This window comes from Egretta garzetta, unplaced genomic scaffold (assembly GCF_000687185.1).
Source record: "Egretta garzetta isolate BGI_Z169 unplaced genomic scaffold, ASM68718v1 scaffold272, whole genome shotgun sequence".
NCBI classification, from domain to species: domain Eukaryota; kingdom Metazoa; phylum Chordata; class Aves; order Pelecaniformes; family Ardeidae; genus Egretta; species Egretta garzetta.
The window spans coordinates 2,086,435-2,111,432 of record NW_009258966.1 but is presented as its reverse complement, the minus strand read 5'-3'; the positions used below and the strand labels follow the sequence as shown (position 1 = coordinate 2,111,432).

Here is a 24,998-nt window from a genome sequence, read left to right as displayed (position 1 = left end):
TGCAGTGCAAGTGCAATTGATTTGAAATCCTGCCCCTGGTCAACTCACACTGACTTCAGCAGGTCAGAGCTATTACATCTCCTCCTCTGACAGAGTGCTTGCTCCTCCCCTCCCTCCGATCTCTCCTCAGCTAATACTATCTTATTTTTACTATGGTAAACCATTCACACTGAAAAACCTTTAAAAGGAAGAGAGGAGAGAAAAAGCTCTGCAAATACCAGAGAAGTCCATCCCACTGTTTAAGGCTTCTTTCTCTGCTCGTCATTCCATTATCTTTGTCATGTGTTTTAAAAGTCAGCGTCACATGCCTGAGCTTCAGGAGGATGCTTAAATAACTATGAAAGATAGAGCATAGCGTTGAAATCTATTGAGCCTGCTAGATGACTGTCCTTGCTATTTTAATTTTAAAAGCTCTCTCTTGTTCTGAACACATAAATAGGTCGACCTCTGTGCTGAAGCCTATGCTCTCTGTGCTGAAAGCCCTAACTCTAAAGAGCCTTGTCTTGTGGTCCTGTGCTGTGGTCAGAGATCACTGTCAAATCTTACTTAGCCCTCCAAGTGCCCACCGTCAGAGAAAGCATCTTTGGCAGTGTGTACCTCCTCCATCTGAAGTCCCTAATACAGCATTAATCAATAACCTGAATTTCTGAAGGAAGTAGTTTTTTCTGACATAGTTGGGCACCAAGCCAGCAGTGCTAATGAAACGCAAGCACAGAGCCTCTAGTTTGCTTTTTCTCATTCCTGGTTTTGTTCTTAGTGCTTAACAAGGAGCAGCCACAGCCTGACAAGCATCTGAAGGAACATCTCTCCCACCTCTTTCTCCAGAGAGGGCCCAAGTGCCAGGGCATTAAAAGCTCCACATACTCTAAGGAAATGGAATCCTTGTCCTTATTACAGGACAGACAGCAAGACAGAAAATGTATCTTCAAGGCTCTCCTGAGACTTCGTGAAGATACAAAACTTTCATGTCGTAAATCAATTCCTTCTAGAATAACGTCTTTTCATGTATTCGGCAGACAAGGTATAGTGGCCCAGAATTAGAGCCAAATGCAAAATAATACTCAGCAAACTATGTTAAAAGAGCATTGAAAAGTTGCCACTATCTCACAGAAACCTTTGACAACTATTCTGGCTAGGTATAGTATTGCTTCTATAACATATATTTTTCTGTTCTCATTTAATTGCAGCATTTAGGTGGGCAAGGGATATTTGCTTACAAGATAGGAACTTTATATTTAAAAGCAAAACCACTCTTTAAATCATAAGTCCCTGCATGTGACATCACAGCTGGTTGCCATGGAAATTATTGTGCTGTGACAAATAAAGGATTATGATTTCACAAGGAAAATAAATAGCAAGAGCGGATGATTGCTTAAGAAAACAAGATCCTGCATTCATATAAATGTCTTAATAGTAAAAAAGTAAGGGGAAGAAAGTAGATCTCAGACAACAATATATAATTAGAAACAATCTTCAAATTAAGTCTTTCTAAGAGAACCCTCTTTTAAAGCCCAGCAGCTTTTTAAGAGGTAGATTTTTCTATTCTTTGTCATCAGCACTTAACAAGTGGTGGTAGAGCCTACCCCTGTAATTTAAATCCACATGCCAAATTGCCATATATAGACCAGAAGCACAGTTTAGTGGTTATGGCACAGTCAGCAGTAACTACATTTCACTGCAAAGGTGTTGGTCTTCTGTTGACCTTACACTTGCTGATATTTACATTCTAGACCCTCTAGCATTCTGACGCCACATTTATTTACTCTTGTAAAACTGTCTGCGGTCATTAACTGGGGAATCAGGGAGTCTTAAACGGGTGGGAAGGATGGTCAGGGAAGTGTTAAGTCTTATCCAGAAATGATTTTTGGGCATGAAGTTAAAGAAAACTTTGACTTGACTTAAGAAGCCTAATTTCATGGACAACTTCCATGCACAAACTTTTCAGAGATATGCCCCTTCGAGCACTTAAGTCCAATGTGGGGTTTTTTTGCATGAAAACGACTCAAAATTCCTGCTCAGTGCTTCAGGTGTAAGCACCTACAGTCAAAGCCAGCACGGGTTCATGAAGGGAAAGACATGCCTTATTAATTTAATATCCTTTTATGTATAGACTTGGGGGGGGGCAAAAGGCTGGAGTGCAGACCTGCAGAAAGGGATCTGGAGGGTTTGATTGATGGTAAGCTCAGTACAAGTCAAAAATGTGCCCTGGTGGCAAAAAGGACCAACTGGATAAAAATATTAGAATGTGTCCAAAGGAGGGCAACAAGGATGGTGAAAAGACTGCAGGTCATGACTAATGAGGAGCGACTGAAGATACTTGGTTTGTTCAGCTTTGAGGAGACCTCATTGCTAACTAAAACTTCGTCATGATGGGGAGTAGAGAGGGAAGTGCCAGTCTCTCTCTCAGGTGCCCAGTGGTAGGATGCGAGGGGAAGGCTTAAAGCTCACGTCCATGCCTGACATTTCCTACTGGCTACGTGAGGTTGTTCTCTACCCTCAGCCTCCTCCTTAGGCAAAGTCCTGCTCTGTGAGTGATAGCCTTAAGCACAAACCTGCATTACTGCATACAAAAGCAACACGAAATCTTCAGAAATCTTCAGTTTTACGTTGCCAATGGATATTGAATCATTACAACTCACGTTACAAAATTACTACACAACTCAGACTGAGTGACCACGTGTGTTCAAGAAAGGGGTAGCTGAAATGATGTCACTCACACTGCAGGTGTTTTATCATCAGAAATTTATAAGGGTCTTAAAACAGCCTGATTCCAGCTAATTCCTCTTGAGCTCAAACCTTCCTGATGTTTATTACGTTTTCTATACTAGAGTTAAAGGATATTTAACATTAGTGGCTTTGCTCTAAGCAGGTGGATTTTCTCTGGACACAATGTCAGGTTAATGATATAATTTATTTTTTATCATGGATCACATCCATGTGTCTTCAGTTATGCAAGCAATCCCAACAACTTTAACTTAAATGAAGTAAGATGGGCAAGATATGACCTTGCATTAATGTTTACAGAATAGATGCAATTAAGTAATGAAAAAGTACAAGGAATGTTCAGCATCCTCCTGTTGTGACCACAGCGGGGGAAAATCTAATACAAAATAGGCTGATAATTGCAGTCATTGTCAATCAACGTCTCAAGGCCCTAGCATCAGTAGAAACTGCATTCACAGACCGGGATGAATAAGCAAGCGTGTGATCCCAGCTATGTCCCCAAAACAAGCCAGTTTGAAAGCAAACAGATAGGACAGTGTTCGTGCCACTTTACAGACTCCATTGTGTGCGCTTTTGCCTATCCTGCAGTTCTTAAAGAACAACAGTCCCCAAGGCTCAGTCCAGCATCATTCATTAGCACTCATTATTCAAAAAATTAAAATAAATGGAGAAAACAATCACAAAAATGTAAGGCCTACATTTTTGAAAGTCAAGTAAAGAATTTGGACTCCCAGCTTTGAGGAAGTATCTGCTGTTGAAAAGTCTTATAGCTTTGTATTATCTGACACCCTTCTAAGACATTATGTACTGGAAAACTCACCGGGCTGGCTGCATAAAACACTATGGAACCAGACTGTAAAATATGACTCATATAAATCTCACTATATTATTTTTATCTTATATTTAATAATAACACAATTATTCTAAATTAAATACTTTTACTTTAAAAATATTATGTCTAGCACTTTCCTGTTTGCAATATGTTCTTTCCAAATGTGAAAATACTTTTCATTTTGTGTGGTCTGAACTGCTCATCCATACCCTTGACTGTTTTCTGTAGTACATGGAGACATACTACCATGAATAATAACCAGCTATTCTTTGCAAAGGGATATTGTTGACAAAATTACCTGTATTAACATTATACTTGGGAGAGGTCTGGTGGTAAATTAACTAGTAAAACTGAAAAAGCTTCAAAGACACAGACGAGGTTAAATATTTGCACCTTCAGGGATCAGACTTTCCATGTTGCTAACGCCACAAACATGCTGACACTTATCTATCTGCCCAAAGTCTTCCAGTTAAATCAAGCTCTGTCCCTTGCAAATCACAACTGGGTTTATGACTTCAGGGTCTTCCCACATGTGATGTACTATTATTTCTGGCTACTAAAACAGCCGGGCTAGTCACCAGATACCTTCCACTTCTCATGGCCATTCTGATTCCTGTAGGTAACCTGATCCTTCCTCCTCCACTAACTTTCTGTAATTTCATCCCATGTCCTTTTGTCTGCATCTCCTAACGCCACCATTCATTTTCTCGGTCAGTATGTCCTGTACGGTAACAGTCTGGAACATGCAAAATCACCTCTTCTTACTCATCTAATGAGAGAGAAGACCTGATATGGTATTGCATTATTCTGCTATACATAATTCATTCTTCCTTCCAGCAGAGCTTGTAGGTAAGGCACACGGTGTTGGCTGGCTGCTTAGTTAACAGGACATCAAGAAAAATGTTTCCAAACCTTCAAAGAGTTTAAATTCCGAAGTGAGTTAGTGCTTGGATAAATTACATGAGTAGAGTATTGATCTAGCTTGTTCACTAAAAGTAGTTGGGGAAAAAGCAAGAAGACTTTAAATTTTATGTCATATACTTTTTTTTTATACATACACTTTTTTCTAAAGTTCTGGAAAAGGTGAGAAGCAGACTTGTTGAATGTCTCTGTGTGAAAATAAGAGAGAAAAGAAAAGACCAGAGGTGATACGATGATATAGATCCACACTTATACCAGATCATCGTAAGCAGGAAGGAGATGAGGCTTCTTCTTTTCACCAGTTAACAGAAGTATTCAGGGGTTAGGACTGTACCTCTATATCTGCTAAAAAACAAGTTAAAAAGCAGGATGTGTACAGTGCTGAAAGCATTATTGTATGAAAATGCTGATGAAGGTATTGTGGGCATGTTCTGCTCCTTCTAATACTAACAAGAAAGAACTTCCGAGGGCAGAAGTGTGATTAGGATGAAATAATCATAAGGGAATAGAGTTCAGCATTTTAAAGAATACATGGCATGAGCATAACTAAATAAGAATAATGAATATCAGTACAACAAACTTCAGTAAAGGAGGTCAGATAAGGAAAGACATGGAGACTGAAGCATTTACTCCTTTTCCTGCTTCACCTTTCAGCAAAAATCTCTACTCTGATCTGTGATCAGAAATGTAGTGAAGTCAGGGAGTAAGTGTCAACCAGAACAGAGAAAAGAGGTAAACGTATTTAGATAACGTAGATGTTTTCAAGATGCCTAAAGGAATTCATCCCCAACTGCTCAAGGAGCTGGCCAAAGCAAATTCTAGAAACTGCGCAGTATCTTCAAGAAAGCTGGAGGAAGTATGACCATCAAGAGCTCTGGAAAAGGACAAGCATGTTACCTGCCTTTGAGATGAGCCAAAGGGAGGACCTAATAAACGACAGACCTGCCAGTCCCATTTTTAGAATGGGAATGACACTACAACAAGCGATTAAACAATCAATTTTAAGAGCATCCAAAGGATGATAAAGTAATTATAAAAAAAAAACCCAAAACAAACCTGCCCAAACAAATCTGCCAAGAATAGATTACATTAAAACAGACAAACTTCTGTTTTTTGACAGGATAAAAGGCTTATTTTTCATGGGGAAACATTAAGTATGATACCCTTTGACTTCTGTAAAGTCTTTGACTTATTTTCTCAGAAGGAAATGAAAGTGAGCTAAAACCTGCTGAAAAGCTGCAGTTGAAAAGTATTGATCAAAGGTCTACCTGGAAAGAGATCTGAAGCAAGGTGTCTCTCAGGAGAACAGCAATTAACAGGCATCTGCAGTAAGGCGACCTCAACTCCAGAGGCCCAGCTAAAGAGCTGTGTCCTTTCAGCATGTACAGTACAAAAGGAAAGATCCCATGATAAAGCCTAAATTTCTTTGTCTGATGTGTGATCAGGGACAGGGATGGCAGAACATCAAGAAGAGCCCCACAGCTGCATTCCTCCAGGTCCAGTTTTTGGCGTACACTTCACAGTGAGCACAAGCTGAAATTCCAGCTTATAAACCTCACAACTGCTTGATGAATGAAAACAAACAACTCACTACTTCCCAGTTTGATTAGCTTAACGTGAGGCTGTTTTAGTGATAATTGTATCAGTCTGGATGCTGCCTTCTTGCACAACCAAGCTGAAGTCAGCAAGAACAGCGAGAGCAGGGAGGAGAGCAATACCTGGTCCCATAGCTACAAGCTCCTCTGTGCGAACAACCTAGTTACCTGCCACCAAAAATAATGCCTTTCAGTTCCAGCACTGCAGATAGCTGTAGTGTGGGCACAAAGACACCCCTGTCCCAAAAATGATGCATGGCCATGAGAGGTGTACCCCAGACCACATGCCATGAGCATCAAAAACGCTCTGCGATCCCCTCTGCAGGGAGCTGCCACTGTCCGGCTTTCCAAAGTCGCCCGCAACAGATGGTAAAGTAATAACCCAAAATGGTGGCACACATGAAACTGAAACACAGAGGTGGGAAATGAAGAATGATGTTTTGGCAGGAAAGTGGGGGAATAACTCTCAGGGAATAAGGTAATATTTATGTCTAGACCACACATTAACAGCAGTCAGGGAGTGAGTGTCACTGCTATCTTAAGCTTCACCTCTCTAGCTAAATTGGAATGAGCCCACTTCCATCTCCAACACCTAAAAAAATCACTTGAGACTTTCCACAGACGAAGTCGTTCCAGAAAGGCACAATGATTTCTTTACTGTTGTTATTTAAGGGGAAAACCTCGTGGTTAATTTCATTTTTCAGTGCCAGCTTCTCTGTCTGATGTATGTCTCCCTCTGCTTAGGTTTGCAAGAAACACTGGTGTAGACTCATTATGAATGGAGGTTTTTATGGGCTTCAGAATATCTTTTTTAAATACCATGAATAGGTTTTCAACATGTGTCTCCAGGTGTTAGAATTGTGTTTACAGGCAGTCTCATGCTGCTAAAAGACTATTTCAACCTGGAAAATCCCTGCAGGTATTAACAAGCTTTCTTCCTCCTTTTTAACCAGCAATAGGAATAAAAAGAAATTCAGATGAATTTAGACTGGACACCCTGATTTAAAGTGGTAGCAAATTCAGGAATGACCAGAGTCTACCATGCATTTCTGAAATCTTACTGTTTTTCTTGAAGGAATAATTTCAAGATCTGGCATAACCCAACCACATTACAACCCAAATGATTTGATGTTTGTCACTTTATTGGAACCGCTTTGTTGAAAGCAGTAAGTAAGCTTTTTCCTTCATCTTCCTTCTGGCTGCAACGACTTGATCTGCTGACTCAGTGCAAGTCTATTGAGTATTCATTTTTCTGGACTCTTGGTGTCACCAGTTAGAAGAAAAACAGCTCAAACGTTCATAGTTAAAGCTGCTGGCAAATGCTTTTTTTTTCCCTCCCCTCACAGTAAAGCTGTACTGTTGATCTGAAAAGGTCTGTAACTGTAAGTATTGCATGACTGTGCTGAGAAAAGCAATCCCTCTCCCCCCAGATTCTGCCCTACGGCTCTCAAAGCCAGTTGCCCAAGCTAACAGCCTGAGATATCCAGCAAACAAAAAGAGGATGTACACGCTCAGAGAGAAGAATGAGTCTGGTAAAGAAAAAACCTTCAGTTACAAGAGGCCTGGGGATCATTAGAGGTATGAGGAGAAATTGTACTTCAAAAGTATGAAAAGAAAATCAATATATAACGTGCCTGAAGTAACGCGTAACAAATCCTTGAAAAGGATCTAAACAATCAGATCAGCCATAGTGGCCTCTTGTGAGGGATTTTTGGCCCTTAATCAGACCTATTTCAGAGGCAATCCCTCCAGGATAGGTTCATCTATTGATCTCTGAGGGTAGTTTTATTTCTCCTTTCAAGTGGTCCAAATTATATCACTTCTTTACACTTTTGATGAATAACTGTCGACACAACTCTCTATAGAAGATGATTGTAACTTAGAAAAGAGTGGAGATCAACAGGTGGCTTTGCTCTCAATGGGAAGATAGAGAATTTTCATTCCTGCATTTTTTTTTAAGCTAGATAAATTAAGCAACAAAGGTAAGAGAAACGACTCCACCATGTCCACATGAGATAACCTGTGAGTCTTGAAGTAACATATTCAGAACGGATTTCAATTATCTGTTTTTAGTTCAGTTATATGAGCCTGCAATCCATTTTTTCTGCATGCCGCAGAGGCCATACAAAACCTACACCATGCAATCCACAGTTGTGAATTTTGAGAAATTAGAAGCAAGCAGCTCTTCTTTGAAAAGGATTATTGTAGATGGAAATTACAAGATCTGAACCAGCAAATTCATGCTCAGACAACTCCTACACCCACTGAAACAAAGGGGAGCCAGGCCTGAAAAGAACGGGAAGAGCAAGTTCTTAGATCCTTTTTAATCATGTTACTTCTAAGCAGTATCTCTGTAAATAAACCAGTTTATTAAGTTAGCAGGTATGGGAGAAGGTTTGAGATACACAACCTCCTGGATCTGTAACATAATGAAGAAAGTCATTACAGTCCTGAAGCCAGCCCAATTTTATTTGTCCCAGCGGCTAGGGTCAAGGCCAGCTCTTGCAGCAGAAAGTGCTTGACAACCTTTCTCCCACTGGCAGGTGGTATGCAGTGGCTGATCATTTGAACTTTCCTGATTTCAATACTTTCCTTCACCTCTCACCCTTTCCCAGTGAGCAATGATAATTTTAGATGCCTCTGCATGACAGGGAGTAAGCAGACATAGCAGGTCCTTTAAAAAAGTGAAACACAGGCATTCACAGTAGTTAAAACAAGATGGATAGAACCCAAATGTCAAGGAAAATTAATTCTTTTGTAGCTTGTTTCGGCAGATGCAAACTTTATGCTGCTTTGCATCTTAAAACACAAGTTTCCTTTAAAGTCTGCTGCGTTTCCTCTAATGACGTAAAAGCAGCTCAGTGCACATTCTGGGACCTTTCTACTATGCCTGGGATGAGCTTAAACATATCCAGCTGCTCTTTATTAGTTTACTTCAGGGGCTCTTTCACAGCTGGGTTAAAACAGATTTATGTATGTTTGGCTGAATCATAGAGCAGTTTGGATTGGAAGGCACCTTAAAGATCACCTAGTTCCAATCCCCCTGCCATGGGCAGGGACACCTTCCACCAGACCAGGATGCTCAAAGCCCCATCCAACCTGGCCTTGAACATTGCCAGGGATGGGGCATTCACAACTTCTCTGGGCAATCTGTTCCAGTGCCATACCACCCTCACAGTGAAGAATTTCTTCCTTACACCTAATCTAAATCTACCCTCTTTCAATTTAAAGCCATTATTACCCCGTGTTCTCTCAACACATGCCCTTGTAAAAAGCCTCTCTCCAGCTTTCTCATAGGCCTCCTTCCGGTACTTGAAGGCTGCTATAAGGTCTCCCTGGAGCCTTCTCTTCTCCAGGCTGAGCAACCCCAAATCTCACAGCCTGTCTTCATAGGAGAGGTGCTCCAACAGGTCCACGACCTTCTGATGCTGGGGGCCCCAGAGCTGGATGCATTACTCCAGGTGGGGTCTCATCAGAGCAGAGTAGAAAGGGAGAATAACTTTCATGCAGCCCAGGATATGGCTAGCTTTCTGGGCTGTGAGCAGTTATTTGTCCCAGCGGCTAGGGTCAAGGCCAGCTCTTGCAGCAGAAAGTGCTTGACAACCTTTCTCCCACTGGCAGGTGGTATGCAGTGGCTGATCATTTGAACTTTCCTGATTTCAATACTTTCCTTCACCTCTCACCCTTTCCCAGTGAGCAATGATAATTTTAGATGCCTCTGCATGACAGGGAGTAAGCAGACATAGCAGGTCCTTTAAAAAAGTGAAACACAGGCATTCACAGTAGTTAAAACAAGATGGATAGAACCCAAATGTCAAGGAAAATTAATTCTTTTGTAGCTTGTTTCGGCAGATGCAAACTTTATGCTGCTTTGCATCTTAAAACACAAGTTTCCTTTAAAGTCTGCTGCGTTTCCTCTAATGACGTAAAAGCAGCTCAGTGCACATTCTGGGACCTTTCTACTATGCCTGGGATGAGCTTAAACATATCCAGCTGCTCTTTATTAGTTTACTTCAGGGGCTCTTTCACAGCTGGGTTAAAACAGATTTATGTATGTTTGGCTGAATCATAGAGCAGTTTGGATTGGAAGGCACCTTAAAGATCACCTAGTTCCAATCCCCCTGCCATGGGCAGGGACACCTTCCACCAGACCAGGATGCTCAAAGCCCCATCCAACCTGGCCTTGAACATTGCCAGGGATGGGGCATTCACAACTTCTCTGGGCAATCTGTTCCAGTGCCATACCACCCTCACAGTGAAGAATTTCTTCCTTACACCTAATCTAAATCTACCCTCTTTCAATTTAAAGCCATTATTACCCCGTGTTCTCTCAACACATGCCCTTGTAAAAAGCCTCTCTCCAGCTTTCTCATAGGCCTCCTTCCGGTACTTGAAGGCTGCTATAAGGTCTCCCTGGAGCCTTCTCTTCTCCAGGCTGAGCAACCCCAAATCTCACAGCCTGTCTTCATAGGAGAGGTGCTCCAACAGGTCCACGTCCTTCTGATGCTGGGGGCCCCAGAGCTGGATGCATTACTCCAGGTGGGGTCTCATCAGAGCAGAGTAGAAAGGGAGAATAACTTTCATGCAGCCCAGGATATGGCTAGCTTTCTGGGCTGTGAGCAGACATTGCTGGGTCATGTTGAGCTTCTCATCAACAAACACCCCCAAGTCCTTCTCCTCGGGGCTGTTCTCAATCCATTCTCCGCCCAGCATGATTTCAGTGCTCCAGAGAAGTCGTAGCCTGCAAACTGAATTTCTCATCTTCACAGTTCCTATTTCACTGCATGGAGCTCCTCTGATGGCACAGAACAAATGCTCTATTTTTTTTTTCCTGCTGTGGGCATTATGTATTCTGGGCAGTGCTGTGTCTTTCTGGAAGAAGTTTTTATGAACAGTGTCAAGGAAAGAGAAGCTGTCACTGAGAAATTCTGTGGATTTTCTTCTCCTTTTTTACAGCCTGTTTTGAACTATGGCCTTTCCGCACAACAGAGAAAAGTGAAGTTTGCTGAATGTCAACATAAGCAGCTCTGCTTAGCAGGCTGAAGCTTAAAGCAGCCTTACGGAAGAACTGGGGTTAAATTTCAAACATTGCATATGACCTAAAAGCAAAAATTATTTCCTCATCAGTTCTGATCTTCTCTAAAGACACAAAAATGGAAATGCTAGTTTTGAGCCACTAGTGTGACTAAACACATTACAGCTGAACTAACAAAGGAGCCATCTATTAAACATCAAAGACATTTATGTAATAAGACTATACCCTATATATCCTATACCATGAGGTCCCTGGAAATCATTATTAAGCTGTTGAACAACTATGTGACCAAGCCAACAATGTTTACTCATGCACTGTATTTCTTAGGGATACTCCTTCCCACATATGGGCTGCTGGTGCACGTTAGGAAAATGGCTGGACCCCACATTAGGTCTTGCTCTGTACAAAGGGGAAGATGAAACCTCTTCTGTCATTACAATGCCAGTGTATTTTGTGACAGAATGCAAACATTGTGGATTAACTCTTCATTTCTCCTACATTCACAAACACTGCAGGTGTAGTTAAAAGACCTGGACTTAAGAATTAAAACATGCCCTCAGTGATCAGTAAAAGACAAGACTGCTTCTTCCAGAAATACTTGCAGGGCTGGTGCTGTAGGCAAAGAATAGCTTATACACATCTGATGTTAGGTTTATCACTTCCCTCCATATTGCCGTCCCAAAGCCTCATCTGCCTTTGAATACATTAAGTGACTGAGGAATTGCGATGAGTTTGAAACACTGGCCATAACAGTCAGCAAGACTAATTTTATTGCTAGCTTTTCCTGTATCTCACTACTCTTCCAATATAAATAACAGAAGCCTTCTTTCCGCTCAGTTACATTCCCTCAAATCCACAGTATCTCCAGTAAAGCAAGCAGGGTGACTCCAGCCACATCCTGAGGTAAAAGAAAGCATTTCCCTGATGGACTTCTTGTCCTGGTGCTCCTATCATCTCTCTCACACTTAACTTAATTTTCTGTCTCCAGTGGTGGCTTCCTTCATGCATCTTTCTGTCTGTCAAATGTATAGCTCTCTGCATTTTTTTACCTAATTTTTTTTTTTTATCACCTCCCTACCCTGCAGGCACTGCATGCACATCTGCACTTTGATGCTGTAACTTAACTGTTGTTTCCTGTCTGTGCATTTTTTAACATGCTCAGCGATTACTCTGGACAGCCTGCTTCCCTGGATGAGCTCAACATGCAGCTTCATCTCAGAGGATGTACTTTAGCAAGCAGGTACCTGACCTGGCTGGTCAGAAAGCTGCCTGGGGGCCAGCAGCTGTCTAACCACAGCAGTGTGTGCAAGCCAGTGTCTTCTCCAACATATATTCAAAGCCCCTCTTGGCTGTCCAGCAGCAGGCCAGGTAGATGTACCTGTATACCTGCTTTATCACACATCTCACAAGCAGCAGTGTTCCTGCAATATTTCTGCAATGCAACAACTCCCACAGCCTCCCACTAATTCTGGTACTGGATCAAATCTCCCTTTACTGGATTTACTGGAGTGTTTGTTCAGTTTCTGCTCATGCTCTTTCTTTAAGCCAGTATCTTCCACTGCGGCAGGAAAAGCAGGCGGCTTGCACAGCTAGTTAATCAATATGAAGGTAGATGCTGTAACAAGGAACATGACTGGCTTTTTCTCTATCTGTAAAATAGTTCTCAAGATATGTTTACTGATCTACAGACATACAAATTTCCATATGAGAGGTCAAAGCCTCTTTTTTTTTTTCCTGGCACTGTGACCCTAACAAATTTTATCACAATCTCTTTTCTCTCAGTAATATATATTTATTCTCTTTCTTCCTTTCTAATCCGAGTCTAGGTGAGAGCAAACCTTTCACAGAAGCACAACTGATGTTATCAAGTTGTCTTGCCACGAGCAACTAAGAGATAAACCGTATTGTCTTTCCAGGTCTTGATGCTAAGTATACGAAAGTACCCACTAATTTGATATTAGTAATCTAGTTCAATGAATGAGAACTGCACACTGAGATATACAAATCCCCCTGGGTATGGAAAATTAATTGGTCTTACTGGATGAGTGCCTCAGGGCATTGCCTGTAGCTTGGTCATATTTAGACGAGAAGCATATAAAGTGCTGCAGGACTGTAAGACCTCTTTAAGACACTGAATAGAGACTAGTGTTTTGCAGAGATAAAGCCGAACGCTATCTGCAAGGAAAGAGCAGTGCTCTTTATGTTCTTTATTATGAGCCGTGATTGCCCAAACCTCTGGGCAGGCTCTGTGGTGAATGCAAGAGGTTCAGTGGGGAGCGCAGGCAGAAGAGGGGACAGAGGGCACTCCTGCTCCGTGCCCTCCTTTGAGAGCCTCTGATTGGGACTCATTCAGCGATGAATACACATGGAGAATTGTTGAACTGTTTGATGGGAGGTGTAAGCTGGTGGCGGGAATTAAATTTGCCGAGCGCTGACCACAGGCTCAAAGAAACTACCAACAGCCTTTTCTGCACCCTATGACAAGACCACTTCTGTTAGCTGCCTTAAAAACAAGCGGTACTCAGTGTTTACCCAGCATTATGGCTTCTGTCTCACTCACAGGAATTCAGTATAGTTTTCTGATTTAAAGAATAAGGAAACACCTGGAAAGTATGTGCTTCTCAAAAGACTTTTGGAATTATTTTAACGAAGGCTTTGGTGTGCTGCTGCTCATGAGGTGTTTCTGTGCACGTTTAAATTCCCGGTCTGTGCTGGTACTGTTTGTGTTTAGTAATTGCAGATCTTTCAGGCTCTCCAAAAAAACCCCTCTGTTTCTTTCTACAAGAGCATGATAGTGAATAACAGTAGCTTTGTAGGGCTTTAAAAATGTGCCTGCTTCCCCCCCTCGCCTTTTTTTAAACAGCTGTTCTTTTATTTTCTATCACAATTGTGGGTAAGATGGGATGCAGCATGAACAAGATGGCATATTATTGACAGCATGCAGCTGGTGTTATTTTCCAATTAAAAAAATCCTTGTTGGGCATATGAAAGAACTGTCTAGTTTATGCCCAGTTGTGACAATGCTATCAAGCTGCACCTTCGCCTGAGTGTTTATTTCACGTAAGATAGCAATCTTTGGTTGCTGCTGGGAGAGCTACAGTTTCATATCCAGGGTTAACCACTTTGGGAGACGTGGAAGGCGGGAGCCCGTCTGGAGGCTATCCGCTGGGACTCACTATTTCAGAGTATTGCAGGTATTCTTCCCGGCCAAGACAAAGTTGGTTACGAATGTGCTGTTAGCCATTTCCAAATGTTTGCTGTACTGTACAGCTGTGCCAGAAATGCCTCTTAATGCTTCCTGAGCAACTTCTCTATAAACTGCCCTAAGCGCTTCTAATGGCAATGGAGCTGTTAAAATCTACTGCAGCAGGGACTCTGCCTTACTCTGATGTGCTGGGGCAGGGAGAGCTGACAGGCTATCAGCTGGCGGTTAAAGTTCTTATCAGTCACTGCACCAAGGCTCAACGTACACGGAGCTGTCTGTGCATTTGGTTGCCTAACTGTGACGAGTCTCTCCTGGGTATGAGGGACTAGATTTTTCAAAAACTTACAGCTTGGCTGATGAAGCTTTTTTTTCCCTCATGGGAGTGCCAGTATGCACATTTTTGATGCAATGGTAAATTTGCACTATCTGCTTCAAAACTTCTCAATAAAATGCCCTTAAGACTCTTTTTTGTAACATGAGAATAATAACATATTTTCCCTCATCCTCTTTCTCAGCTACTGGCACAGAAAATCTTAGAACACCACAGAAAATCTTAGAACACATGATTAAAATCTAGCAAAAGTCATAGCAACAAGAGACTACAGTGTCTCACTAAACGGCTATTAAAGAGCTCGAAGCAACACCTGCCTAAACACCTGACTAAACTAGGGATATTCATAGGAACGGCTACTTTCCAAATGCAACGACATTTGTTATCTGTATTTAATGTTCAATAAAATTAACATGGCAAAATCTAAATTATGCCCTCTCCAGGTTTTTCTTCTTTTAATTAACTGCATGCTGTTAATCAGTAAGCACCGGCCCATCCTGACATAAAGAATTAAGCTCGCCTTTTTTACAGTCTTAAAGAAAACTAAGAAAAAACAAGGAAAAGAGTCAGTTAGGATCCTTCCTACATACCGAAAAGGGACGTCAGTACCATTCACTAAAAGTTTATCTATACGAGAAGAATGTCGGTGGTGTTTTGTACAGAGGCATGTAATTACACAGTTCACAGTACACAGATCATATTAAAAGTGATTTGAAGCATGACTGTCGATGTTTAGGTGGTTGTAAAATTACTACAGGACATCTTACCTATTAATTAATACAATTATTGAAACCAGGCACATCCTATATGAGAAAAATGAATTATTCAAATATCTTCAACAGCATATTGACATTTTAATTGTACACTGGCATTTAACACCAAAGGGCGCTTTAAATGTCTTTTTCAGCTACTAGATTTTCTGCTCTTAAATCCCTTCAAATTTCAAAGCAGTTATAGAAATCTCTTCTTTAAATGGCCAGGCTGCCCTCCCAATTCAGTATCTTCGTATGGCACAACATCTCCCTGTACTCAGTATCAACGCCACAAAAATTAAACTTGGTGTTACTTAGCGTCCTGTCCACCAATCACATGCTTTGCTATTTCCAGATAGAGTAGTGGCCCCGTGGGGCCAGCATACCCTACAGCAAATTCCCAGCTCTTGATAAATATGTCAGTGCCAGAAGGGTCAGGCAAGAGCAGGAGGCAGTCTGTGTTCCTCCACCGAGCTGTCCTCACCGGGTGACTGTGGATGCATGCAGCTGGAGACCTACTCCACCACACAATAGCTCTAATGCCCCGAACCCCGAGCAGCTGCCTTGACAAATTAGATGTGGCCTCTCTTATTGAAAAAGCAGATCAAGGTCCTGGGGCAATGACAGTTTTTCCCTGTTTTAGCAAGACAGGCTTCTACTGCTCATTGCAGCCTGGAAATGGATAGCCTGACTTTAAATCTATGCAGGCAGACAATTACAGGTCAAGGGCACCTGCTGTTTCCCGCAGCACATTTGACATTTGATGAGTTCTATTTTAAACTTCACCCTTCTTTTATTTGTAGGATCCAGTAATTTGAGGACATTTAGAAAGAAAAGCTCGGTTGATAGTTTTCATAACCCGGAGTTGCGCATCAGCACCACCTCTTCTGCTACCAATGATGTCTTTTTTTTTTGGCTACCAAATAGCAAATGTCTCTCGGTTCTAATCTTGCTACTCTCGTTTCCACTTCTGCTAGTTAAATCTGAAATCTGTACTGTTAGCAAAACATAGAAACATTTTGGTTTCTGAAAATTTTTAGCTTGTGCCAGTGCTGAAGTACAGGCATTTCTTTAGGTGTGGCACAGGCAGTTGGTGTGTGTTGGAATACACCCCCTCCACTATTTTGACTTCCTCATCCTTGCCTATCTTTTGCAGTGAAAATTGTTCCTCATTCTTTGCACTTTCAGAAGGTTACTATAGAAAATCTGTGACTAAATGAGCTGGGGCTTTTTATGTAAAGTTTGAAATGAAGATTTAGTCACAGGGAAGACACTCTACCCTGTATGCTATTACAATTCCCATTTTTTATTAAAATTGGCTTAAGGACGTGGCCCTGCCCAGGGACTTAGTTTCTGTCATCTTTTCTGCATGCCTTGTCTCCTTCTCTGTCTTTTCGCTCTTGTTCTCATAGAAACTTACAAAAACATAATGAAAACAAGTTTGAAGAAGGTCTGTTGTCAGAAACATCCTTCCAGCATTCTTCTTTCATCAACTGTATATACAATTTCCATTGTATTAATTAGCATCTAGTTTTCTACTGCTACTGTTTGAACCTGAGGATGCAATCTGAGATGATTAGCTGCCTCTAGTCCTGGGAGCACACAGTTCGTACATGCAAGACAGAACAGAGGAAGGATTGGTGTCATTCCTCTGGACAAGTCTGGTGTTTTCCCTTAATCCTGACTGCACAGCCCTCTGGTGCGTGTCACAGGACGCCAGCGACTCCATGGTGGTGAGGTCATCAATCTTCTGGCATGTTTGCTAGTTATTGGCCTGGTCTGGTGACACAGGTACCTGGCCATCAAAAAACTCTGCTGAGAAATTTGGTCCCATTTAATGGCTAACAATGGCTTTGGGGTCTTTATCTGATACAGAGCTAAAATGGCACCCCACAGCAGGTATGCCGTGATTAGCATCTGAGACATTCAGTTCCTGGACAAGTTACTCATTAGAGCCATTCTAGACAGATATAAGGCTGTTTGTTTGGTTGGTTTTTTTAAAAATTTTTAGTATTTCACCCAAGCAGCTAGTATACGTGACAAACATAAATAAGCCCCCCCTCTAGAAACAGTGATGTTTACAGTAAGCTGATGCTAATTTACCTAAGAACATTTTAGAAAAAAAATTTATAGGGATTTGTTTAGCACAGACTCATCCAAACAATCTCTGTTTAAATCCTAATGGGAAAAGTAACTAGGTTTTAAGCTCGATGTGGATCTATAAAAGTTTAAATTGACTAAGTCCCGTGTCATGCCATCTTGTGTCGGTGAAATCCCTTTGTGAAGCTTTACAGCTCTGAGCAACCACACCTCTCACTTCAAACCTCAGCCAAATGCTACGGAATCATCGACAGATTCAGGGCAAACTCCCTACTCCCTTTCTCACAGCACCCTTTCACTAGACACTGCGCAAAAGTGTAGTAAGTCAAGGATCCGGTCCGATTCGATGTTCAGTATTTCCTCAGCACTTGAAACTGTTAGTGAACGGCAAAGTACGTGCGATCTGCTTTACGTTTGTGTGCACAATGGTTTGAGACATGGGAAAGAATAGCAATGTTTGTGCAGCTTCCTCCAGGCACACATGCTTTGAGTTCATAGCTCTTCCTGAGCCCCACGCAGGCAGAACCACCTACGGTGCAGCGCCTTCTCCCATTAGCCTAACGCTTGCTTTACGATCAGTCAGTTCCTTCTGACAGTGCCAGGACGACCATACGGATCAAACACAGAGTATTTGCTTCACCTTGAAAATCCAAGCCCTCCCCCCTCAGACCTGCAAACACTGACTCAAAGGATAACTTCTGACAAATTCTGTGCCGCTTTAAATCCTCTTCTGAATTATTACAAAGTGCCAGCAAGATAATAACAACTTCTCCCTGCTTCCTCTGATGAAACACGCTTTGAATCTTTTAGATCCTTGCACGTATTAGCATATAACAACATTATTGTGTAAAAACATACTCTGCAAATGCACTTCCTAGTGCAAAACTCAGGCCTCCCATGATGAACACCAGTTGTTTAATTTATGCAAAAAAGAGTCCAAAGCTTTGCTTTGTCACAGATTTTTTTTTTTCTCTCGTTTCATGTCTACTTGTAAAGTATCTTGTTAAATCAGCACCTTACATTCTTTATCATAACTGTACCTGAAGTTTCATATAATTCTGTCTCACTGCAGCAGAATCTGCCTGAACATTTGCAGACTCTCCGGAGACAAGCATTGTCAGCACTTGGCAAATCTTTCAAGTAGCGATAATCACAGTAAAATTTAGTAACACTGCCACTTGTGTACAATATGAAATACCTTCTGGAATCAGGTTTTGAAATGAACAGCCCCTGGGCTCCCCAACAGCACAGCCCTCTTGAAATGGAGGGGTTGACTGTTGCTAATGTCTAATTCTGTGCCAGAGGAAGGGCTGCAGTTATTATTATTATTATTATTGTTATTATTCTTATTAATACTATTAATATTATTAATAATAATGATAACAACAATAATATAGCTTCTACAATACAAGTTCTACCAGATACTGTTATCTACAGGAGTGTTCTTGAGATCCAAACACCCCAGCAACTCTTCACACTGTAAATTGTGTCCATCACATCCCGCTTCTAATCAGCTTTTTACTGTCGTTACTTGGATGTCGACAAAAGCCTTGTTAAGGAAAGGAGACACCACTTCATAATCTTCACTTAATGAGTGTTGAGACAAGTAAAAATACAAACATTAAGCCCACTAACTGTCCACCTGAATGCTGCAGAGAAGAAGCTGTAGCAGAACCACCAAATCGCAAGCTGAATTTGCAACCGATTTATCAACACCATGATTAAAAGGCAAGCTCCAGGCATTTAGGGAGCGAGTGAGAAAACTGAGCAGTTGTGGCTGCATTTGCATTAATGAACCCAGGACTTGAAAGGCGTGAGGCATTTCTGAAGGGAGGCAGGAAGGACAGGAGGCAGCAGAGAAGGGCAGAGGGTAACGAGGGGGCAAGGCCAGCTACTCCTGAAGAAAATCACTTGGTTTTCTTCAGGCAGGCCTCTCTACGAACGGTACGTGCCTACTCCCCCCCTTCGTTAGTAGGACAACTACAGAGAGACACAGGAGTGCGGCACTACTGGGGTGTGGAGGGTAAAGCCTTGGAGCGCTCCATGGGGCAGTGTCACCACTGGGGAGGGAGGGAGACCGAGTACAATGGCAGCAGGGGGGAAGGTTAGGCGGCGAGGTTAGGGAGACTGTTTCGACAAAGGTGAGAAACACGCAATTAAATTAACACTAAAACACAGCAAGAAAAGAAACAAAACATAAACATACTCTAGAACATTTTTCTTTTTTTTTTTTTTTTTTTTTTTTCTCTGGGGAGGAGATGGAGGAGAAGAGGAAAGAGGGGTGCAGTTTGCCCAATCAAAGCTGATTATTTTTTTGTTTTGTTTTGTTTTGCTCTGCAATAGGAAGGGCAGGTTCCTTAATGGCCAAATTGAAAATGCCAGTGGGATGGCAACGCATGGTTCCCACTCTATGGGTTGCACTACACATTTTCATCTTGGCAAGAAATGTGATGTAGCTCAGAAACAACAATCCCAGAGTATATTTAGCTACTAAAGCTGTGGCACACAAATGTCACATTCCCATGAGTCAACCCTTTTAAAGAACCCCCTCTTCACGCCCCCACAGATATTCCCCAAGATGCCTGCACTGAATTAAAAGTGAAGCATATGGATGGATGTGACATCATCAAAGCACCCGTGTTACAGAAAAGAAAGCAGCAAGTGGATTCTGTACAAGTAGTACAATTGGTAAGAAGTCATTTGTGAGCACAGGAAAAGAAAGAAAACACTGTCCAAAGGATTAGACACAACCAATGAAGAACACCACAAAGCACCTTGCAAAACAAAGAGAAAATGTTTAAAAAAAAAAAAAAAGATAACATATTTTCTCTGTGAATGTGTGAAGGTAAAAGAAATTACAGCAAAAGTGAAAACAAAATCTTGACAAAAGGATAGTAAGTGTAACATTTTCTCATTTATTTTTGTGTAAGAACTCTTTCCTTTGCCCTTTTAAAACAACAAATCAATAGTAATTTTGGAGCCAACAAGCTCTGACTGGGCAAGGCAAGGAGTAACAACACACAAGTAGATGGTAATGGTAAACAACCATGCGGTCACCTCTGCCACCATTGTTTTGATTGCGTGTAGACTGCTTCCAGCTTTGTCAATATTCATAATTAGGCACCAAAGAATGCATGATATTTAAATGACCCTGTCAAGTGCTAATAAGGCTCTCTGGTAACCATCAATCCCTGGGGAGGGAACTATTGAATGTAAGCCACCTCATCAGTCAGTGAATTGAAGCGAAAATTATTAGAATCCAACAGCTACACTTTTATTAATATTTTCACTGCATGCTCTTCTGGAAGCTGCTACTGGCATGCAAGATGTTTTAAGAGCTAGCTTTCCACCTATTAAGCATTGCTTCGCAAAAGATTTGTGAAGTAGGGACCCACACATAACAAATAGTGCCATGAAAATGCATGCACGTCTCTACATTCCTCTGGGTACATAAAGGGCCAGATCTTCCACTATCGGTGGTTTCTGACAATGCTCCCCTGTCTGACGCCAGCAGAAGAGCTGGGTTCAAGGACCTCTTCCTTCCTTCCTCATCAAATCTGCTTAATGACATCCCCTCCCCTCATGGCAGAGGAGAGAAAGATACCACTTACTTTCAGAAGAGGGAACACAAGATTTTCTAAGAAATGTCCTCTCCCCTCGAGTATTTTGAATACCGGATGTTACTAAAAGACTGGACAGAAAAAGAAAAAAGCCTTGTTTTTTGGCTGTCTGCATTGCCACTGATTTATTGCTGCGAGGAAAGAGGAGTGCTAGGTAAATCACATGACATCTTTAGAAGAGCATGCAGACTTACCTGCCTTCCCTCTACATACGAGATACCCAGAAATTACTTTTTCTGAATTGCCCTTCTATAGCTGAAGAGCAAGGGCTGAAGAATTTAAAAAATGAGGTCAATATCTCAAACGGAACTTAAGCAGGAATTAGGAACCTGAGCTTTCGTCTTCAGCTCCCTAGTCCTTTGCAGCCTAAGTTACAGTTTTGAGTATTGCAGCTGCCTGGAATCCTTCCTCTGCTGAAGCTCAGCAGCGCAGGGGCCTGCAGGGTGCAGGGGAGCTCTATGCTTAACTCACATGTATGCCTGATCAGGTTCTAGAAATTCACTTTCTTGCTTTAGTTTTGCAGTTATTCTCCCCAAATGTCTACAGGATCAAGCTCTGAAAAAAATTGTTTGATTTGGGGCCACTTCTAAAACCCAGTTGAATGGAGAAGAGCAAATGGCAGTTTTTCCCTTTTTTATAGGAAAAACTCACTGCTGGGAGGTGGGAGACAAGTTTGCATCCTCTGACTGAGGGAATTCAAATCTTCATATTCCATTTCCTGTCATCAAGCCTAAAAGCCAAGGCTACTAGATTAATGTTTGCCATGGTATTTCAGGAAATTTTACTGCATCTCCTGCCTACTTTGACTGGCCTCCTCAGCTGGAAAAGCGCTTCAGGCTTTGTCTCTGATGGGTCAGCCAGGTGATGCCCATTGCCTTCATGGCTAGGAACCGTGGAAGGCGCTTTGAGGTCAGTCCTGGGGAGCTGAGTGAGAAATCCAGGATATCCCAAGACTGTGGGAGGCACCGTGTTTGGGGCTGTTGTGAACAACAGGCGCAGAGTTCACAGTCGGAGTCGAGACCGCCACCAGCTGTTTGTGCAGCCCTGCTGAAGACTGTTCTGTGATGTTAACGTGCTCATTACCCCCTGCTGAAAGCCTCCACGGCCAACGCAGAGAATTCAAGATTCACTGGGTCAGATGGAAGGGATGGAGAATGATTTAGTAACCTACTAGTTTGGGCAGACAGTGCAAAGCAGCAGGTCTGGCATACCAGCAGCTTCTCCAGGAACAGCTGATGCTTTTGTCTAATGAGTTTTTCATGTAAAATGCATGAACAATAGAGACTGGAATCCACATTTCAATTAATATTTTAAGTGTTCTATATCAAGTATTCATAGCAGAAAGGGCTGAAGCTCATGTGTGTTCTTGCCCCTGGTGAGTGCCCTAACCACTCAGCAAGTGAGTTTTGCTGATACCCATTCTCCTCCTGGCCCACTGAGTACTTAATTAGTCCATACAGAGCGAAACATCTTCAACAGAGAAGAGACTGAAAGAAGCGATCTGAGAACACCCTGGGGAAGAATAACAAGGACTCAGATCTCTCTAGGCATTGGAGCTATTTGAACCTAAGTCCCCTATTTACAAAAGAACCGTTTTAACCTCTTTGAGACACAAGATTAAAAGGAGATGGGAGGACGATGGAGGCCCAGGATGGAATGAGGGGGCACTGCCAGCCTTAGAGTGGAGAAAGGCTTCTCCTTCTCGAAGCATGTTCAAGTGGCAAATTTATGTAATTTTCTGCCTAGTTCTCTGTAGGTATAGCAAAGGGGGAGTGGAGGCCAAATGGCAGGGTTGCCACTTGTGTCAGACCCAAGCATGCTTCAGCCAGGATTGAACACTGGGGAATGACACCTAAATCCTAACTTTTGGTGCATTAAAAATGCAACACAGAATCTCTCTCCACCAGCAGTCACCTCTGTATCTTTTAAAATATGGTAATGACCTCCTCAGCCCCCACTCTCAAAGGTATTTGATGCTCAGGTCTCACTGAAGACAGTGGGACTTAGGCCCAGTGGCTAGGTCTAGCATCAGTTTTACTTCAGTGGTACTAGAGCAGACCTTCGGTACCTCTGCCTGTCACAGAGAGACAGAAATTACGTGAAATTAGCCAAGATCTGCTGTGCTGCCTTGGGAATTCAGACAACAAGGCAATACAAAAGTGCACCTTTAAGAACAATGGGAAGCCACAGATCTTCCTCTGCCAGACAATGGGGGAGATGGAGTTTAAAGAGAGCTAAATCCCCACTGTTCCCCTCCTTCCTGTACACATGCACAGCACACACGGCAAAGGCATACACTTCTGTTTGTTTTGTGTGGTTTCCTCAGGCAGTGAATTATCTAGGACTGAGTCTGAGATTGGCTGTTTAGTTTCAGGCTTTACGATAAGCTTTTAATTATAGCACAGGAGTTTTATTACATGTTACTCCGAGCCAGCTGGAAGCAGTTACACTTTAGTCCTCCCCCCCCCCCCCCACCTCCTCACCACAGGATGTCATTTCCAAGGCCTTACCCTTCTTGTCTTGATGATTATGGGATGAAACTGCCACATATGGATCTGTATTTTCAGATGAACCAAGCGGATCCTTCCAATCCAGCATGCGTCCCCTACCATCATAACCCTGTCGAGCACGAGAGTCAGAAGTGGTGGTGCTTGGGACTAGGGAACTGGAGTGTCCTGTTTACATTATAAATACAGGTAGGGAAGACAAGTCTCATTAGTCACTTACCATGCTACCTCACCACGCTCAGGAACGCACGCACCGCTTTGCTTCCATGACGGGCGAACGTCTTGTCTTAGGCTGAGCAATGTTTCAAAAGTCCTTCAAAGCATTGCCCCAAGGAAAAGAGGGGATTTGAACCTTCCAGATCAGCCTCATGGCAGGGTGCTCACACGCCTCGGGCTGCCGCGGAGCTCGTGGCTGCGTGCTCTTATCCCATGGAGTTAAACGCGTGAGGGAGAGGGTGAGCGCACTCCGTTGGAGTCAAGCATCCTTTGGCTGGATTTAATACACATGCCTGACTGACACTGACGTGTCAGCCCATGCTGTCTGGTGCTGGCTTAGTTAAAAAGCAATTTTAAAAGCAGTTTAAAATGGATCACCTTCTAATATGGCCAAAACTGAAGGGGAATGCCAGCAGAGCTACAAGACGGCAATGTCAGTGGCTCTCTGCCCCGTGCCCCCAGGGGAACAAAGGATGGCCCAGCACCGGCGTGCTTGCACCGCGGCATCGTTCTCCAGATGGGAAAGGTGCAGGGCCCATCAGCCACTCACACCCGCTTGCACCCTCGCCATCAGTCCTGTCTGAGCTGAAGGTCCAAAGTGCCTCTGAGATAAGCATGAAACCGAGCATCATTTCTGCTCAGAGTGACAGTGAAGACAATGCCTAACTACATGGATCTGCCCAAGAACCCATGACTCCAGCAGCACCTGCCACAGCCTCCTCCTAGGACGGAGGTCTCACGTGCCCTTTTTCCATTACAACTACTCTAGATGTTGTTACTGCTGTCCTGAGTAAAGCTGACGAGCTCCTTACCCATCAAATACACCTCAACAAACAGCACGTTCACAGGGCATGCCCCGCGGGAAACACTGCACAATTTTAACAGTGGTTTGGCTGGGGGAGAGATGTGTTTGTAGATTCATATGTCCTTTTCAGCTAGACCCTGAGAAGTATGTCAGCACCCAAAATGCATGGAGTGCTTGGAGTCTATGGTCTCTGAAAGATGGCTCCAACCCGGACTCGGCAGTGGCTTGGGCTGTTCTGTTGTTGCTGGGGAGGGGGCACTGAAAATCCATCCACAGCACAACATTTTGACCTTAAAAATGCACACATTTCTGAAAGTTGCGTTTCAGCACATGCATCAAAATTAGTTATTTTCAG

At 42.6% G+C, this 24,998-nt stretch overlaps 1 protein-coding gene across 1 annotated transcript in view; it reads right to left on the bottom strand.

Moving 5' to 3' along the window:
- SEMA6A (semaphorin 6A) overlaps positions 1-24,998 on the bottom strand; it is a 114,811-nt gene that overhangs the window by 1,597 nt on the left and 88,216 nt on the right. Inside the window, exon 18 of the mRNA XM_009634621.2 lies at positions 23,626-23,790. Within this exon, the coding sequence (XP_009632916.1) occupies positions 23,626-23,790 (165 nt within the window). The remainder of the gene's footprint in view (positions 1-23,625; positions 23,791-24,998) is intronic.